This window comes from Rhipicephalus sanguineus, chromosome 5, assembly GCF_013339695.2.
Source record: "Rhipicephalus sanguineus isolate Rsan-2018 chromosome 5, BIME_Rsan_1.4, whole genome shotgun sequence".
Classification (NCBI taxonomy): Eukaryota; Metazoa; Arthropoda; class Arachnida; order Ixodida; family Ixodidae; genus Rhipicephalus; species Rhipicephalus sanguineus.
This window is the reverse complement of record NC_051180.1, coordinates 203,365,516-203,386,787: the sequence shown is the minus strand read 5'-3', so window position 1 is coordinate 203,386,787 and position 21,272 is coordinate 203,365,516. Positions and strand designations below refer to the sequence as shown.

General features: G+C 48.6%; 1 protein-coding gene across 1 annotated transcript in view; it reads right to left on the bottom strand.

The window, feature by feature from the left end:
* Positions 1 to 21,272, bottom strand: part of LOC119395186 (NGFI-A-binding protein homolog) — a 1,247,109-nt gene that overhangs the window by 12,718 nt on the left and 1,213,119 nt on the right. The window contains exon 11 of the mRNA XM_049416112.1: positions 20,849 to 20,982. Within this exon, the coding sequence (XP_049272069.1) occupies positions 20,849 to 20,982 (134 nt within the window). The remainder of the gene's footprint in view (positions 1 to 20,848; positions 20,983 to 21,272) is intronic.

Genomic DNA, 21,272 nt, shown 5'->3' with positions numbered 1-21,272 from the left:
AAGGCGCTATCGAACTTTCCAGCGATATCGCTGTTGGCGGCGTTATCTCTCGACAAAGCTGGAACATTCTCGTGCGGCACGCAATCTTAACGGATTGTTCCAAAACAATCGCGAAGCTTCCTACACATCACGGCGAGGCCTGCGCAGCGCGTTGCCCACAGTCTTTGTGGGTGAAGCTTCCACTCATGAAATATAAGACTCGCGGCAATGCCCCCTCTGAAAAACGCCAGGCCTGCGCTGAAACCGCAGCACAGTCACAGCGAAAGCTAAAAGAGCGGCGTTTCTAGAGCCCGTTAAGCTCTCTTGGGGCTACAATACAAGTACACTAGAAAGGTACCCACTACGCCATAAATCACAATTTTTGTGAAGTTGGGAAGCACCTACTAAGCCATTATTCGTCATTCTGCGGAGAAGCGAGGCACTAGCTACACGTCTGTAAGGCATTATGTGCACTTTGTTGATGCCACGACTGATGACGATGATGAATTATCCTCTGCCCTTTGTAATGGGTTGGAATCTTTAAACGGTCCACCAGTTATGTAATTTGCATTGGGTGACGCCCGGTCGCTATTTCCCTCTCCCGTCATGCTGTATAACATACGTTGACGTGGGAGAGCTACAGGAGGGGGGGAGAACTTTACTGAGACCCTGAGGAAATGGATCATGCGCTTATGGGCTTCCTTGGCAACCAATACAAGTGCACTTGCGAGGAATTCACTACGCTATAAATCATTGTAATTTTACTGAGACCCCGAGGAAGTGGATCATGCGCTTATGGGCTTCCTTGGCAACCAATACAAGTGCACTTGCCAGGAACCCACTACGCTATAAGTCACTGTAATTTTTGAGAAGTAGGGCAGCAGGCACTGTGCCATTTTTCGTCATTCTACGGAGAGTGTTGGTGCCTGCTAAACGCATGTAAGACATTATGCGCGCTTTGTTGATGCTGTGCCTGATGACGATGAAGAATTATGGCAGAGCCCTTTGTAATGGGTTGGAAGCATTCAACACCCTACTCGATGCGCAATTCGCATTGTGTGACGCCTGGTTACAGAATTCGCGTTGTGCGACGCTTGGTGCTTATTTTTACTCTTCTACCACGCTATATTGCGTATGCTAATGTGGTTCCTTCCCGACATGAAGCCTGTATAGGACCTTTTTGCAAAGCAGTTTCAAGTACCGGCACGGCTCGGAGGTTGAATACTGGGCTCCCACGCAGAGGGCCCAGGTTCGAACCTCGTTCCATCCTGGAGTTTTAAATGCGAAGCATTTCTTAGCGAACCTCTGGCACTTTGAGCGTTTCTATCTACGTATCTATCTATCTATCTATCTAGCCGCCTACGTCTGGGTGCTGTCATGATCGCCTCCTTAACTTGGTGTAGACCAAAATTTGCATAGGAAGGTAAGAGGATTTGACGAATATGATTGCCGGGTCATGATATGAATAACGGTAAAAAATTGTCGCGTACGTCGTCAAACCCTTTCCACTAGACACGTGTGGCACATACCCGTTTACCACGGGCTGCGGTGTACGGGTATGCGCCACAGGTGATTGACAGTTTATATCTACCCAGCAATGGCGAGAACAGACAGTGCTAACTTAAATGTTAGAGCGTTAAGGAAAACCAACATCGGCAGCACTGACTCAACGAATGGAAAGAATGAAAATTAGGATCCCAGCAGGAATCGAACCCAAGCGTTCTGCGTGGCAATCAGGTATTCTACCACTGAGCCACGCCAGGTCTGTAAACTGGTTTGAAAAAGCAGCCTACGCAGGCGTAATATCAGTGCAACGCCAATTGTGGTTGTGGTGCTGGCTATGTAATTTTGCAAGAAAGCAATAAACGCTACATGATACTCCTACGATGTGTACTCCTACGATACAGGTGTCATATCAGATTAGTGTCTGTAGTTCCAGTGTTGGCTCCGCTTTTACAGCAGTCTAATAAACATTACGTTTGTATTCCTATGATTCAGCAAGCTATATTGAAGCATTGCTCGACCCCGGAGGAATACATTAACGAAGGTTACATATGATATCCACATCACCGCACCGTAAAGTGCACTTCGTCCACCAGAACGACGCTGTGTCCTCTTCATTTCTTACGAGGCTGGGCGATGGCCTCATGCTGACCGAGGATGATGCCAGATTGATTGACAACCGCTTTGTAGACTAGGCTACTTAGGCCATATGCGCCCAGGTAGTCCACGAATACAACAAACACCATCCACTGATGTTGGTCTACGTAGCACTATCCAGGCCTACCAGCCTCGACGGCCTATACCTCCCAACGCGAAGGGTGGCTTCAGGTTCCGACATGTCGCCGGCTCTGTCGACAGACAATTTGTCGACAAAATGACCGAGGCATCCACGAATTCCAACAGCTTTACTATACCACATACTTCACTACACATGGACTCCTCGTCATCACGATTACGACCGGATCCTATAACAACTCATTACCAGCTGCTGGTGCTCACTGATCACGGGGATGATGCCCTTGTTCAAGAACTGTCAAGAACTTCCTGCACACATGTACACGGGTTCGTGAAACGTGTGTGCGTTCTCGGGACACGTATAAGCACTACATATCAGCTTACTGCTTCATGTGTAGGTAATACCCACGTTGCCATTCGCAGCGTTACCCAACCGTAAACAACTGCTTATATAAGACATTTCGGCTCTTCAACATATATATGTGTGCGTATAAAATTTATACAAATCTTTAGCGTCATTTTGTAACTTGTCGTTCAGTAAAAAAAGTTACGCCACAGTCACCTACCCGCCGCATGCTTCGCATAACATCGACTCCCACGGTACGTGGGATCTGCGGAATTTTTTTTCTTATTTCGAGCGATACTGGTTACGGACACCGGCGGCGGCGGCGGACAACTACGGCGCCAAGAATGGCCGGTGAAATGATCTCATAACAGCTTTCGCTGTAAAAGCATCGTCCCGATGCTTAAAAACAGAACATGAATACATGCAATACTAAGGAAAACTAATAAAGAAAGCAAACATTAGAGTCCTCAGGTGCGCTAACGAGCATAGTACGGTTTAAGGCGCACCACATGCATGACCTCGGGTCGAGCTCGGCGCCTCTGAGAGTTCGTGATGCCCTCGGGGACAGCCTCGTAGTCGAGTGCGTGGAGACGTCGAAGTACCCTGTACGGTCCGAATTATCGTCGTAGAAGCTTCTCGCTCAGTGCGCGTCGTCGTATTGGCGTCCAGACCCAGACACGGTCGCCGGGCTGGTACTCGCCGAAGCGTCGTCGAAGGTTGTAGCGACGGCTGTCGGTGTGCTGCTGGGTCTTGATGCGCAGGCGGGCCAGCTGTCGAGCTTCTTTGGCACGTTGTAAGTAAGCGGTGACGTTTGGTAGCATGGCGTCGAGCGTCGTCGCCGGGTTCCTTCCGTACACCAACTTGTACGGCGTCATCTGCGTCGTTTCTTGGACGGCCGTGTTGTAAGCGAAGGTCACGTACGGAAGGACGGCGTCCCACGTCTTGCGCTCAACGTCGATGTACATGGTGAGCATGTCGGCGATGGCCTTATTTAGACGCTCGGTGAGGCCATTGGTCAGCGGGTGGTAGGCGGTGGTGCGGCGGTGGCTCATCTCGCTATACTTGAAGATCGCCTGAGATAGGTCCGCAGTAAAGGCGGTGCCTCTGTCTGTGATAAGGACCTCTGGGGCGCCATGACGCAAGACGACGTTCTCCACGAAGAACTTGGCTACCTCGGCGGCACTGCCTTTGGGCAAGGCCTTTGTCTCGGCGTAGCGGGTGAGGTAGTCAGTCGCTACGACGATCCACTTGTTGCCGGAAGTCGACGTCGGGAACGGCCCCAGTAGGTCCATCCCGATTTGCTGGAACGGCCGGTGAGGTGGTTCGATTGGCTGCAGAAGTCCCGCTGGCCTAGTCGGCGGTGTCTTCCGTCGCTGTCAATCTCGGCAAGTCTTGACGTAGTGGGCAACGTCGGCAGCAAGGCGTGGCCAGTAGTATTATTCCTGTATTCTGGCGAGCGTGCGGGAAACACCGAGGTGTCCAGCCGTCGGGTCGTCGTGTAGGGCCTGGAGGACGTCTGCTCGCAATGATGAGGGAACGACAAGAAGGTAGTCCGTTCGAAATGGCGAGAAGTTCGTTTTCGGGAGAAGGCCGTTCCGTGAGAAGAACGACGGCAGTCCTCGCTTGAATACCTTCGGAACAACGGCGGTCTTGCACTCGAGGTACTCCATAAGGCCCCCCAGTTCCGCGTCGGCTCGTTGCCTTTCGGCGAAGTCGTCGGCACTTATAGTTCCGAGGAATCAGTCATCGTCGTCGTCTTGCGGCGGCGCGTCGACGGGGGCACGAGAGAGGCACACGGCGTCACAGTGTTTTCGTCCGGACTTGTACACGACGGTAATGTCGAATTCTTGAAGCCTCAAACTCCATCGTGCGAGACGACCTGAAGGATCCTTCAAGTCAGCTAGCCAACATAAGGCGTGATGGCCACTGGCAACTTTGAAGGGCCTGCCATAGAGGTAGGGGCGAATGACGTAGCCCAGATAATGGCAAGGCATTCCCTTTCTGTTGTGGAATAGATGGCTTCTGCCTTGGATAGTGACCGGCTAGCATAACTGATAACCCTTTCAAGCCCGTCAGTCTTTTGCACAAGGACGGCACCGAGTCCTACGCTGCTTGCGTCGGTGTGTATTCCCGTATCGGCGCAATCGTCGAAATGCGCAAGAATGGGTGGCGTCTGCAGGCGTCGTTTAAGTTCCTCAATTGCGTGCACTTGCTCCGTTTCCCACCTGAATTCCACGTTAGTCTTCGTGAGAAGCGTCAGTGGTTCGGCGATGCATGAAAAGCTTTTGACGAAGCGTCTGTAATAGGCGCATAAGCCGAGAAATCGGCGCACGGCTTTCTTATCGGTGGGAGGTGCGAAGTCGGCGATGGCTCCTGTTTTCCGCGGGTCTGGGCGCACTCCAGACATGCTGATCACATGACCCAGAAAGAAGAGCTCGTTGTACGCGAATCAGCACTTTTCTGGCTTCAGGATCAGTCCAGAGGCCTTGATTGCTTGAAGTACTGCGTCAAGTCGCCGGAGATGCTCGTCGAAGGTCGAGGAAAACACGACGACGTCGTCCAAATACACAAGACACGTCTGCCACTTCAATCCGGCCAGCACGGTGTTCATGACGCGCTGGAACGTCGCAGGTGCCGAGCAAAGACCGAAAGGCATGACCTTGAACTCAAAGAGGCCGTCGGGTGTTATAAAAGCGGTCTTTTCTCGGTCGCTTTCGTCTACTTCGACCTGCCAATAGCCGGTCTTGAGGTCCATCGACGAAAAGTACGTCGCGTTGTGTAGTCGATCCAGGGTGTCGTCTATCCGTGGGAGGGGTTACACGTCCTTCTTCGTGATTTTGATCAGGCGCCGATAATCAACGCAGAAGCGCAGTGTCCCGTCCTTCTTCTTCACTAACACCACGGGTGACGCCCACGGACTCTTGGATGGCTGGATGATGTTGTCGCGTAGCATCTCGTCGACTTGTTTCTTTATCGCGTCGCGCTCTGGAGTCGAAACTCTGTAGGGGCTCTGACGGAGGGGCCTCGCACTTTCCTCCGTTATAATTCGGTGTTTCGCCACCGGACTTTGTCGAATTCGTGATGACGACGAGAAACAGACCTTGTATTGCAGGAGCAGGGTTTTCAGCTGGTCTTGCTTGACCTTCGGAAGGCTCGGGTTGACGTCGAAATCTGTTTCGGGACCTCGATTCGTCGAAACAGGTTCGGCAGCATCGAAGAGGGCGAAAGCATTGCTGGCGGCCCGACATTCGTCGATGCAGGCGACCGTCGTACCAATGTTGAGGTGCCTATTTTCGTGGCTGAAGTTTGTCAGCACTACCTTTGCTTTACTGTCACGCAGTTCGGCTATACCTCTTGCGACGCAAATTTGACGGTCCAGGAGTAGTTGCTGATCGTCCTTGACGACGCCTTCAAGGTTCGCAGGTTTTTCGGTGCCGACGGAAATAATGACGCTGGAGTGCGGCGGAACGGTCACCTGCTCTTCTATCACATTCATTGCATGGTTCTCTGGCGTCGCGTGGGGCGGGAGCGCTTTGTCTGAGGTTAGCGTTATCGACTCAGACCTCAGGTTGATGACGGCGCCGTGGTCGCTTAGGAAGTCCATTCCAAGTATCACATCCCTAGAGCAATTTCGTAGGATTACAAAGCTCGCAGGAAACGTCCGGTTATTGATGGTGACTCTCGCCGTGCAGACACCAATCGGCGTTATCAGGTGGCCTCCAGCTGTCCGGATTTCGGGTCCACTCCAAGCGGTCTTTACTTTCTTCAGCTTGGTGGCGAACGGTCCACTGAAGACAGAATAGTCGGCTCCGGTGTCGACGAGAGCTGTGACGCTGTGGCCGTCGATAAGAACTTCGAGGTCGCTAGTTCGTCGCCTCGCGTTGCAGTTAGGTCGTGGTGTGGGGTCACGGCTACGTCGGTTTGTTCTGCTGCTTCCCCGTTGCGTCGTCAGGTCTACTTCGGTCCGCGAGGTTTCATCGGCACGGCTTCGTCTGCTTCGCGTCGTGTTCTGCAGGTCTCCTCGCGTTGTCGTCGTCGACGGCCGCGGAGGATCTTCGGCATTTCGTCGTGCAGCAACCGCACCTCCATCGGTTGCTGCCCTTAGTTTCCCAGATATGGGCTAGGCGACCGGCCCCGGTTTGGGCCAGTGTACTGCCGGCGGTGCGGTGACATGTAGCGGCTGAGCGACGGTGAGCGGCAAGGTCGTCATTCTTGCCACTGTATTCCGGTGAGGTAGTCGTCGATGTCGCGAGGCCGTTCGCCTGGCTGCGGGCGGGCGCGTTGACGGCGAATCCGCGTAGTCCCATCGGTCGGTACTGGCAGCGGCGGTACGTGTGGCCGCCCTCCCCGCAGTGGTAGCAGAGCGGGCGGTTGTCAGGGGCGCGCCAAACGTCGGTCTTCCTCGGCGCGGATCGCTGGCCGGCTGGCGGGCGGTATGACGTCGGTGGTGGCGGCGGTGGTGCCTGGAAGCGGAACTGCTGGGGTGGCGCGGCGTCTTGACGTGGGCGAGGAGGGGGGACGTTGCGTCGGGCTGCAGCAGCATAGCTCATGGCTTGCAGCTGCGGCGGTGCCGGCTGAGGAACACCCAGTGACTCTTTGATTTCCTCGCGTACAACGTCAGCAATCGACGTAACTTCGGACTGTGCAAACGGTGCAAGCTTTCGCAGTTCCTCTCGCACGATTGCTCGGATCGTTTCGCGGAAGTCGTCGGAGCCGAGGCCATGAACAGCTGCGCTGTCTTGAAATGCGCGGCGATTGTACTGCCGGGTGCGCATCTCGAGCGTCTTCTCGATGGTTGTTGCTTCCGAGACGAATTCTTGAACTGTCGAAGGGGGGTTCCGCATCAGCCCGGTGAAGAGCTCCTGTTTGACTCCTCGCATAAGACAGCGGACCTTCTTGTCCTCGGGCATGACAGGGTCTGCATGACGGAACAGCCTTGTCATCTCTTCCGTGAAGAGCGCCACGTTTTCGTTCGGTATCTGCACGCGGGTCTCGAGCAGAGCCTCAGCACGCTCTTTACTGACGACGATCGTGAATGTCGCGAGGAACCTGGTGCGAAAGATGTCCCACGTTGTGAGGCTTCGCTCTTGGTTCTCGAACCAGGTCCGAGCGGCGAAAGCGAAATAGACATGCCGTAGCTTGTCTTCGCAGGTGCAGGCATTGAAAATCGCGACTCGGTCGTAGGCTTCGAGCCAGCTTTCCGGGTATTCGAACGACGATCCGCAGAAGGTTGGCGGCTCCTTGGGCGTCCGGAGAAGGATCGGTGCGGGGGGCACAGCGTCTGGCATCATCGTTGTTGTCGAGGTCAGGGTCTTTGGTTGCCGGGTCTTTTCAGGTAGAGGCCCGTGCTCTGGCGGTAGACCTTGTTGCCTGCTGCTTGCTCGCTGCTCGGCCTTGGCGTCGACGTCTTCTTTGCGACTCGGGCTTGGTTCACGGCTTGACGGGGGCGTCCGGAACATGGACGAAGAGCACCTCCACCAGATGTCACATGGTCGTGACGTCGACGAAGGCAGCAGTGAACACGTCCGAGATGACTCTTTATTTGAGCGAACTTGTGGCCGAGAAACTGAAAGTCAAACTACAGCAATACACTGATAGCGGCGGACAGAGCGTCGACCGTCGATCAACTGACAAGCAGCCAAGCGCGTCGGCTTTTATACAGGCGCTATCGAACTTTCCAGCGATATCGCTGTTGGCGGCGTTATCTCTCGACAAAGCTAGAACATTCTCGTGCGGCGCGCAATCTTAGCGGATTGTTCCAAAACAATCGCGAAGCTTCCTACACATCACGGCGAGGCCTGCGCAGCGCGTTGCCCACAGTCTTTGTGGGTGAAGCTTCCACTCTTGAAATATAAGACTCGCGGCAATATTGTAGTGTTTGAACTGGCATTTGGTGTGAAGTATGGCGTGAATATAGTTTTGGCATGACGCTGGAAATGCCCATTGAAATGTGTGGTGGACATATTTTTATGTCAACAATGAAAGTGCAATATGCGTGTAGGATTAAGATGGTAGTAGACGTGGGGCAGGATGCGTGTTGTGCGTGAAACGCGCACTGACCGGCAGTTTTTTCATTGGAAAGAACTTATCGAAAGGGGGACAATTTGTATTGCAGGTTCTTTTTCTTGTTTATATTAGCTCTCTATGACTGAGCCTTTGACATCATACGGAAGAAAAAGGCCGTTTGTTTAACAAAAATCACATAAAGCGTTTAATAAACAAATAAAGCGGAATACCTATCTACATAAAATAAACACTTTACGAAAAGGTCAATGCACCCAATAAAACCCTCTTAACGACAAGCAAAGAAAAAGTTTAGAGACCTAAACTTAGCTTTACAGCTCACGCCGATGAGCGACCGAGCGTCGGAATAACTCGTTGTCGGTCTCACCATGTCGTTTAGGGCTGGCTGACGTTTACGAAACCGGAACGCTGTGGCTCCAGCTTGTGGAGTAGACGCGGGCTGGCAACGAATTGGAAACAGTGGCTATTGGGCGACGCGCTGAGATGCCTGGAGAAACAGGGCAGGTACCTGGACGCACAGCTCGGGCCCGTAGCCCAACTGCTAATGCTTGCCTGCCGGAAGTGAAGTCAGCAGGCCTTGAGCTATAGTTCGAATACCATGGTTAAGGTCTCCTCGCAGAGGAGCGAGGCGGCAGAAGGCTCCGGCCGGTTGAAGCCATGGAGCATGGGTCCGCAACCGGACTGCGCGCCTTCAGCGCCCGGTCCGGTGACAACCTTCCTCTCGCCACGTATCCTCGAACTCCCCTCTCCTCTTCCGCGCGCAAGGCTTTTTCCGCCATCGGGTCCACCTGTCCACTCCTCATTGGAGACTGCTGGACCTCGGTGTTGGCACATGATTGGCCCCTGACATGTTCCGTACTGTTTTCTTATTGGGCCACTTGGACGTCGAACCATTGAACCTCGCGCCCTCGTGAAGGTATTCGTCATCGTCGTCGTCTTCCATTCGGCACTGTGCTCATCTGCACGTGCGCACGCCTTGTCGCCTTTCTATTTATGACGCCCACTTTTCAAAGGCGCACTTCACCCATCACAGACATACAATCCACCTCCTCACGAGATCAGCGCGCGCGCAGGTGACTACGCCCTGTAGGGTAAAGTGCATCTTGGAAAACATGAGGCGCGCGCGCATCACAACGAGCGCGACCACCACCTTTAAGGCGCTTCCCTTGTGCCCTTCGCGCCACCTCGCTTGTGACCAAGAAACCACGCTGAAGTAATTGGTGTGTATAGTACTTATTGGTAGTCAGCACTAGTCTCGTTTCAGCTGTCTCGTCCTTGTGTTGTCGCGCTGTTTTTTGCTATAAATAGCTCGCCTTTATCGTGCTGAGAGATGTACGGCTCGTGGCCTAGCCGTCTAAAGCCGCGCGCTGCAGCAGGGCGAGAGGTCGCCCATTCGATTCTGCGCTGCGGAATAAATTTTCCTGAATTATTTTTCTTTGAGGCTGTTCTGTACACACACACACACACACATACACACACACACACACACACACACATATATATATATATATATATATATATATATATATATATATATATATATATATATATATATATATATATATATGCATGGACGGGACAAGCCAGCCAGCAGGTTCTATAAAATTGCTGTAGCAATAATAAAGCTTTTCACGTGAAAACACGGCACGTCGACCGAGCCGTCGACTACATTCACCGAAGGGGTCGGCTGCAGTCATCGGAAGCACGTTTAGGATAAGGAGATACGCAGAGGTTATGGAGAAGGTTAAATACTTTTGCGTGCAATGTACCTTGCTCTGTCTTGTTCAACAGCAAAAAGAACTGGTGAAAACAGGTTGCGTACACACATCTCTGGACGTTGTGCCTCAGGCGGCCATACAGTAAGGATTGTTTTTTCTTCCTTTGACATTGCCGCGTCATCCCAAGTGAAGGCGTCAGATCAGAAGCCCTGCCAAGCGGCATCAAGCAATATGGAAGACTACCAAGGGAGCGCTACAGTTGCCAAAAAACTCATGACAAGGATAGCTGTGCAGGCTCCTGTGCGCACGGCAGTGCAAATATCCTTCCATAATTTACAGCGGAAGACGACACCACAGTAAGCAACACAAGACACACGGAGCGCTGACTGACAATTGATATTTTATTGAAACCAGTGAGTATTTTATACCACTGGTGGCGAGGAGAAACGGGCAAGAAACATGCGCGGAAGGGACATTAGTGCCGACAGAAAACAGACATGCGTCAAATTTCACAGTCAAGATATTTGATTTCTTTTTCTTCGTTCAGCGAACTGGGAGCGCGGAAAAAACACAAAAGACGAAGCGAGTAACCACATCTTATGTGGTTCCTCGCTTCGTCTTTTGTGTTTTTTCCGCGCTCCCAGTTCGCTGAACGAAGAAAATGAATTACCAACTGGCCCACCTTTTGATCCTCCTGCAATATATTTAATTTCATTTTGGGTCTACGCTACCGAGGGTGCGCTTATACACATAAATTGCAACTTTGCTATCACATGTGCCTCCTGTATTTCTCTTGTTAGAGCATCACGATGATTGCCTATTACTTTGCAGTCTCTGTACATCGGTTCACAAGGTTCGCTGTCATTTTCCTCAGATCGACAATCTCTGCAGTGTATGGCCACGCGACCACAAGTGGCCACGCGTGTGACATTGTCATGGTGCTCTTTAGTCTTCGGTTTATGCATCGTCCGGTTCGTCCCAGGTACTGTTTTCCACACGATAACGGTAGGGAATAAATTACACATTTCTTGCACTCTACAAACTGCTTCACATGCCTGACTGTACATCCATGTGATTCTCCATTCTTAGGGTTCACCTTTTTGCACATGCCAGCCAGTTCTTGGGAGCCGAGAAGACGACTTGCCCACCCGCACGTTTTCCAATTCTTTTGACGCTTAGCAGCACGTCATGTTGGGCCAGTTGGCGCACCGTCACTTGAAATACGTGGCGCTCTCTCTCCTCTCAGTTGCAACGGTGCGCCACGTATTGCAAGTAGCAATTCTTTTGAGGCTGTGTGAAACCTGATGGAGGCAGGGCATGGCAACAACTTTTTTTCTCCTTTCTCTTAGTGGGACTGACTCGCTGCCATCGCGAGGTCTAAGGCTATGCTTGAGTTTCTGCGCAACAGCGACCATAAGCTCGGAAGGGTAGACAGCTTTCGTGAGGCGACCGGTTTGTTCCTTAAGGCTTTGTTTCATGGTGTGTTCACACTTTTTTAAAACGTTATTAAATACAGAATGAATAATGGCTCTTTTAACAAGTTTCGAATGGGCTGAAGCGTTAGCAAGGATATGGAAATGTGGAAGCTAGAAACCAACTCGCCCAACATATTACCCTGTGTATGCAAATATACTGAGTGCAAGTATATCGTCAGAACTCGATCGTTATTGCTCTGCTCTAGAATACATATTGCGCGTAGATGCCACAGAAATTGGACAAATCCCATAACGTTTCAGCTTCTCTTGTTAACCATCTGCACAGAATCCTTGGGCAGTAATTAAGCGCGTTACGGTTCATGATGACGATATATTTCGATCTACGGCACACGTCAGACCTCGATCGCTATTGCTCTGCTGTAGAATTCCTATTGCGCGTAGATGCCACAGAAATTGGACAAATCCCATTACGTTTCAGCTTCTCTTGTTAACCATCTGCACAGAATCCTTGGGCAGTAATTAAGCGCGTTACGGTTCATGATGACGATATATTTCGATCTACGGCACACGTCAGACCTCGATCGCTATTGCTCTGCTGTAGAATTCCTATTGCGCGTAGATGCCACAGAAATTGGACAAATCCCATTACGTTTCAGCTTCTCTTGTTAACCATCTGCACAGAATCCTTGGGCAGTAATTAAGCGCGTTACGGTTCATGATGACGATATATTTCGATCTACGGCACACGTCAGACCTCGATCGCTATTGCTCTGCTGTAGAATTCCTATTGCGCGTAGATGCCACAGAAATTGGACAAATCCCATAACGTTTCAGCTTCTCTTGTTAACCATCTGCACAGAATCCTTGGGCAGTAATTAAGCGCGTTACGGTTCATGATGACGATATATTTCGATCTACGGCACACGTCAGACCTCGATCGCTATTGCTCTGCTGTAGAATTCCTATTGCGCGTAGATGCCACAGAAATTGGACAAATCCCATTATGTTTCAGCTTCTCTTGTTAACCATCTGCACAGAATGCTTGGGTAGTAATTAAGACCGTGACGGTTCATGATGACGATATATTTCGATCTACGGCACACATCAGACCTCGATTATTATTGCTCTGCTGTAGAATACATATTGCGCATAGATGCCACAGAAATTGGACAAATCCCATTACGTTTCAGCTTCTCTTGTTAACCATCTGCACAGAATGCTTGGGTAGTAATTAAGCGCGTTACGGTTCATGATGACGATATATTTCGATCTACGGCACACGTCAGACCTCGATCGCTATTGCTCTGCTGTAGAATTCCTATTGCGCGTAGATGCCACAGAAATTGGACAAATCCCATTATGTTTCAGCTTCTCTTGTTAACCATCTGCACAAAATGCTTGGGTAGTAATTAAGACCGTGACGGTTCATGATGACGATATATTTCGATCTACGGCACACATCAGACCTCGATTATTATTGCTCTGCTGTAGAATACATATTGCGCATAGATGCCACAGAAATTGGACAAATCCCATTACGTTTCAGCTTCTCTTGTTAACCATCTGCACAGAATGCTTGGGTAGTAATTAAGAGCATGACGGTTCATGATGACGATATATTTCCATCTACGGCACACATCAGACCTCGATTATTATTGCTCTGCTGTAGAATACATATTGCGCATAGATGCCACAGAAATTGGACAAATCCCATTACGTTTCAGCTTCTCTTGTTAACCATCTGCACAGAATCCTTGGGCAGTAATTAAGCGCGTTACGGTTCATGATGACGATATATTTCGATCTACGGCACACGTCAGACCTCGATCGCTATTGCTCTGCTGTAGAATTCCTATTGCGCGTAGATGCCACAGAAATTGGACAAATCCCATTACGTTTCAGCTTCTCTTGTTAACCATCTGCACAGAATCCTTGGGCAGTAATTAAGCGCGTTACGGTTCATGATGACGATATATTTCGATCTACGGCACACGTCAGACCTCGATCGCTATTGCTCTGCTGTAGAATTCCTATTGCGCGTAGATGCCACAGAAATTGGACAAATCCCATAACGTTTCAGCTTCTCTTGTTAACCATCTGCACAGAATCCTTGGGCAGTAATTAAGCGCGTTACGGTTCATGATGACGATATATTTCGATCTACGGCACACGTCAGACCTCGATCGCTATTGCTCTGCTGTAGAATTCCTATTGCGCGTAGATGCCACAGAAATTGGACAAATCCCATTATGTTTCAGCTTCTCTTGTTAACCATCTGCACAGAATGCTTGGGTAGTAATTAAGACCGTGACGGTTCATGATGACGATATATTTCGATCTACGGCACACATCAGACCTCGATTATTATTGCTCTGCTGTAGAATACATATTGCGCATAGATGCCACAGAAATTGGACAAATCCCATTACGTTTCAGCTTCTCTTGTTAACCATCTGCACAGAATGCTTGGGTAGTAATTAAGCGCGTTACGGTTCATGATGACGATATATTTCGATCTACGGCACACGTCAGACCTCGATCGCTATTGCTCTGCTGTAGAATTCCTATTGCGCGTAGATGCCACAGAAATTGGACAAATCCCATTATGTTTCAGCTTCTCTTGTTAACCATCTGCACAAAATGCTTGGGTAGTAATTAAGACCGTGACGGTTCATGATGACGATATATTTCGATCTACGGCACACATCAGACCTCGATTATTATTGCTCTGCTGTAGAATACATATTGCGCATAGATGCCACAGAAATTGGACAAATCCCATTACGTTTCAGCTTCTCTTGTTAACCATCTGCACAAAATGCTTGGGTAGTAATTAAGCGCGTTACGGTTCATGATGACGATATATTTCGATCTACGGCACACGTCAGACCTCGATCGCTATTGCTCTGCTGTAGAATTCCTATTGCGCGTAGATGCCACAGAAATTGGACAAATCCCATTATGTTTCAGCTTCTCTTGTTAACCATCTGCACAGAATGCTTGGGTAGTAATTAAGAGCATGACGGTTCATGATGACGATATATTTCCATCTACGGCACACATCAGACCTCGATTATTATTGCTCTGCTGTAGAATACATATTGCGCATAGATGCCACAGAAATTGGACAAATCCCATTACGTTTCAGCTTCTCTTGTTAACCATCTGCACAGAATGCTTGGGTAGTAATTAAGAGCATGACGGTTCATGATGACGATATATTTCCATCTACGGCACACATCAGACCTCGATTATTATTGCTCTGCTGTAGAATACATATTGCGCATAGATGCCACAGAAATTGGACAAATCCCATAACGTTTCAGCTTCTCTTGTTAACCATCTGCACAGAATGCTTGGGTAGTAATTAAGCGCGTTACGGTTCATGATGACGATATATTTCGATCTACGGCACACGTCAGACCTCGATTATTATTGCTCTGCTGTAGAATACATATTGCGCATAGATGCCACAGAAATTGGACAAATCCCATTACGTTTCAGCTTCTCTTGTTAACCATCTGCACAGAATGCTTGGGTAGTAATTAAGAGCATGACGGTTCATGATGACGATATATTTCCATCTACGGCACACATCAGACCTCGATTATTATTGCTCTGCTGTAGAATACATATTGCGCATAGATGCCACAGAAATTGGACAAATCCCATTACGTTTCAGCTTCTCTTGTTAACCATCTGCACAAAATGCTTGGGTAGTAATTAAGCGCGTTACGGTTCATGATGACGATATATTTCGATCTACGGCACACGTCAGACCTCGATTATTATTGCTCTGCTGTAGAATACATATTGCGCATAGATGCCACAGAAATTGGACAAATCCCATTACGTTTCAGCTTCTCTTGTTAACCATCTGCACAGAATGCTTGGGTAGTAATTAAGAGCATGACGGTTCATGATGACGATATATTTCCATCTACGGCACACATCAGACCTCGATTATTATTGCTCTGCTGTAGAATACATATTGCGCATAGATGCCACAGAAATTGGACAAATCCCATTACGTTTCAGCTTCTCTTGTTAACCATCTGCACAGAATGCTTGGGTAGTAATTAAGAGCATGACGGTTCATGATGACGATATATTTCCATCTACGGCACACATCAGACCTCGATTATTATTGCTCTGCTGTAGAATACATATTGCGCATAGATGCCACAGAAATTGGACAAATCCCATAACGTTTCAGCTTCTCTTGTTAACCATCTGCACAGAATCCTTGGGCAGTAATTAAGCGCGTTACGGTTCATGATGACGATATATTTCGATCTAAGGCACACGTCAGACCTCGATCGCTATTGCTCTGCTGTAGAATTCCTATTGCGCGTAGATGCCACAGAAATTGGACAAATCCCATTATGTTTCAGCTTCTCTTGTTAACCATCTGCACAAAATGCTTGGGTAGTAATTAAGACCGTGACGGTTCATGATGACGATATATTTCGATCTACGGCACACATCAGACCTCGATTATTATTGCTCTGCTGTAGAATACATATTGCGCATAGATGCCACAGAAATTGGACAAATCCCATTACGTTTCAGCTTCTCTTGTTAACCATCTGCACAGAATGCTTGGGTAGTAATTAAGAGCATGACGGTTCATGATGACGATATATTTCCATCTACGGCACACATCAGACCTCGATTATTATTGCTCTGCTGTAGAATACATATTGCGCATAGATGCCACAGAAATTGGACAAATCCCATTACGTTTCAGCTTCTCTTGTTAACCATCTGCACAGAATGCTTGGGCAGTAATTAAGCGCGTTACGGTTCATGATGACGATATATTTCGATCTACGGCACACGTCAGACCTCGATCGCTATTGTTCTGCTGTAGAATTCCTATTGCGCGTAGATGCCACAGAAATTGGACAAATCCCATTACGTTTCACCTTCTCTTGTTAACCATCTGCACAGAAGGCTTGGGTAGTAATTAAGAGCGTTACGGTTCATGATGACGACATATTTCGATCTACGGCACACGTCAGACCTCGATCGCTATTGTTCTGCTGTAGAATTCCTATAGCGCGTAGATGCCACAGAAATTGGACAAATCCCATTACGTTTCAGCTTCTCTTGTTAACCATTTGCACAGAATGCTTGGGTAGTAATTAAGAGCGTGACGGTTCATGATGCCGATATATTTCGATCTACGGCACACGTCAGACCTCGATCGCTATTGTTCTGCTGTAGAATTCCTATGCGCGTAGATGCCACAGAAATTGGACAAATCCCATTACGTTTCAGCTTCTCTTGCTAACCACCTGCACAGAATGCTTGGGCAGTAATTAAGCGCGTGACGCTTCATGATGACGATATATTTCGATCTACGGCACACGTCAGACCTCGATCGCTATTGTTCTGCTGTAGAATTCCTATAGCGCGTAGATGCCACAGAAATTGGACAAATCCCATTACGTTTCAGCTTCTCTTGTTAACCATTTCCACAGAATGCTTGGGTAGTAATTAAGAGCGTGACGGTTCATGACGACGATATATTTCGATCTACGGCACACGTCAGACCTCGATCGCTATTGTTCTGCTGTAGAATTCCTATTACGCGTAGATGCCACAGAAATTGGACAAATCCCATTACGTTTCAGCTTCTCTTGTTAACCATCTGCCCAGAATGCTTGGGTAGTAATTAAGAGCGTGACGGTTCATGATGACGATATATTTCGATCTACGGCATACGTCAGACCTTGATCGCTACTGCTCTGCTGTAGAATTCCTATGAGCGTTGGTGCCACAGAAATTGGACAAATCTCATTACGTTTCAGCTTCTTTGTTAACCATTTGCACAGAATGCTTGGGTAGTAATTAAAGGGGTGGTGCCATCAAATTTCGAGGCTAATACAAGCCTGTTGTTGGTTTCCTCTGTATGCAAGGACATTCCACACGAAGGGTCGGACACAGCAAACGTTTAGAATATATTTTAATTCACTGCCAAAGTGTACCTAAATGCCCATTCTCCCGATCGAAACCCATCGCGAGCGCGCCAACACTGACGTAGATCTGTAGGATAGGCAACGAAAGTTGTAGTGACGTCACACAAAATCTGCTGTATTAACGTGAGTGGCCTCCGGACCTCCGCCACGTACGTACCGGCTGTAGTGAACTAGAATACATTCTAGTTCACTATAGTACCGGCAAAGCATCGGTTGCTACATCACTCGCCTAGTTTCGATCGCTTCCTGGCTATGTGCGTCACAGCCTTGTGTGGTCACGTGACCACGCCTCCTACACTTCTACGTCACTGCCCAACCTCGGCGCCCAGAAACCGAAACCGAAAGTTGTCTACATCAAAAGGCGATATTAAATTATTTAGCGAGAATACATGCATCTTGGTGCGTGCATCATGCTTCCTGGAGCTATAGGAAACGCCTACAGCAAAGAACGCGCAAGCCACAAATTTGGTGGCACCACCCCTTTAAGAGCGTGACGGTTCATGATGACGATATATTTCGATCTACGGCACACGTCAGACATTGATCGCTATTGCTCTGCTGTAGAATTCCTATGCGCGTAGATGCCCAGAAATTGGACAAATCCCATTATGTTTCAGCTTCTCTTGTTAACCACCTGCACAGAATGCTTGGGCAGTAATTAAGCGCGTGACGCTTCATGATGACGATATATTTCGATCTACGGCACACGTCAGACCTCGATCGCTATTGTTCTGCTGTAGAATTCCTATGCGCGTAGATGCCACAGAAATTGGACAAATCCCATTATGTTTCAGCTTCTCTTGTTAACCACCTGCACAGAATGCTTGGGCAGTAATTAAGCGCGTGACGGTTCATGATGACGATATATTTCGATCTACGGCACACGTCAGACCTTGATCGCTATTGCTCTGCTGTAGAATTCCTATTGCTCGTAGATGCCGCAGAAATTGGACAAATCTTATTACGTTTCAGCTTCTCTTGTTAACCATTTGCACAGAATGCTTGGGTAGTAATTAAGAGCGTGACGGTTCATGATGACGATATATTTCGATCTACGGCACACGTCAGACATTGATCGCTATTGCTCTGCTGTAGAATTCCTATGCGCGTAGATGCCACAGAAATTGGACAAATCCCATTATGTTTCAGCTTCTCTTGTTAACCACCTGCACAGAATGCTTGGGCAGTAATTAAGCGCGTGACGCTTCATGATGACGATATATTTCGATCTACGGCACACGTCAGACCTCGATCGCTATTATTCTGCTGTAGAATTCCTATGCGCGTAGATGCCACAGAAACTGGACAAATCCCATTATGTTTCAGCTTCTCTTGTTAACCATCTGCACAGAATCCTTGGGCAGTAATTAAGCGCGTGACGGTTCATGATGACGATATATTTCGATCTACGGCACACGTCAGACCTTGATCGCTATTGCTCTGCTGTAGAATTCCTATTGCTCGTAGATGCCACAGAAATTGGACAAATCTTATTACGTTTCAGCTTCTCTTGTTAACCATTTGCACAGAATGCTTGGGTAGTAATTAAGAGCGTGACGGTTCATGATGACGATATATTTCGATCTACAGCACACGTCAGACCTTGATCGCTATTGCTCTGCTGTAGAATTCCTATTGCGCGTAGATGCCACAGAAATTGGACAAATCCCATTACGTTTCAGCTTCTCTATTTGCACAGAATGCTTGGGGAGTAATTAAGAGCGTGACGGTTCATGATGACGATATATTTCGATCTACGGCACACGTCAGACCTCGATCGCTATTGTTCTGCTGTAGAATTCCTATGCGCGTAGATGCCACAGAAATTGGACAAATCCCATTATGTTTCAGCTTCTCTTGTTAACCACCTGCACAGAATGCTTGGGCAGTAATTAAGCGCGTGACGCTTCATGATGACGATATATTTCGATCTACGGCATACGTCAGACCTCGATCGCTATTGTTCTACTGTAGAATTCCTATAGCGCGTAGATGCCACAGAAATTGGACAAATCCCATTATCTTTCAGCTTCTCTTGTTAACCATCTGCACAGAATGCTTGGGCGGTGACTGAGCGCGTGCCGACTCATGATGACGATACACTTGGATTTACGGCACACGTCAGACCTCGACCGATGACAAAAAAGTAATGGAGAAAACTAAAGCACGGCTAGACGCTTGTTTTGTTGAGACGGCGCCAACGCCATCATGTGACTCTGCTCCACAAACAGGGACGCGGAGACCTCATCACCTGTTGTCGCTGGAGGACTCTAGCAGAAAGATAAACATTTTGCAGACTCCACGCCGTGTGAGAATCGGTATCATGCGAGACAGTGAGCGCGTAATTCTATAGAGCATTTTTTGCTTTGAGGCAAGCGTTGCGAGGTGGAAAGACATGTTTTGTGAGTGTGGTAGTTGTGTCCACATCGTGGCCTAACCAGGTACGTCGATAACACTGCCGTTTAAAGTGTAACTTATGGTCTGACGTAATGTCAGCACTCACGTTAGCCACATACGTTAGTATTATCAAAAGGACGGGCACTTTACGGCGCAATGATGTGGATATCATTGTGAGAACGCGGGTGCCACGTCACAATGAAAGTTTTTAAAAAGAAATTTCACCGCCGCCTATCTGTAACGCACGTACACACGTGGGTTTTGCTTGCACGGATCGTCCAATTCTTTTTTCGCCAGTGCAATGGATGGAGTGCTGATACATGCCTCGCCCGCCCTGTGAATTTCTAGAGCCTCTATCATCTCCCTTTCTCTTTGTTGCCATCCGACATGCATCACAGAAGTAGCGTCATATGCCGGAATACAACCTTGGCACTTTTTGCAGTGCACTGCGAATGCTTAGCTTTTCGTACCAGCGATATCCTGCCATTTGGGTGAGAAACCATGACGATGTTGCACGCATTGGTACGAGGTCCAGTTTTAGTGGTGTAACGTAGAGACGTCTGAAGCGCGTAATGTGAAATGAAATGGTGAAAAACGTTTTAATCATATTCTAACGACTGGAGAACAACGAGAAACACTACAGGCACCTTCTTGAATTCAATCCGAGGGCAAGCTTCAGGCGCGCTAATTAGGGTGACAAAAGCAAGTTGTGCTGGGCATACTCACCTTGACTGGCCCTTGGAGAAAGGGTATCCGCTGTCGCGCACTGCCTGCCTCGCCAGCGGGAACAGCTCGTCCCGCCGCGTGAGCAGCGCCGGAATGTGCTTGCAGATCTGCGCCGCGGCCTCGTTCACCGACACCTGCGAGTTGCACGCAGTGCTTCCCTTTTACCAGCCATTGCGTATAAGAGGACGCAACTGCCAGCCCCGCAGCAAACGAGAAGCTGCTTTCAAGAGCGTCTGCTAAAACCCGAAAAAGATATTGCAAAGAAATACGGACAAAAATTCAGCGAGAGCATTTGAGCAGATTCATTTATAAAGATGGCATTGCGTTCTTCAGAAATGATGGCGGCGAATAAGAAAAATATTACTGATTATGCAAACCCAAATGGATTGAAGCGTGGCTAATTATACATATGGAGGACGGCATA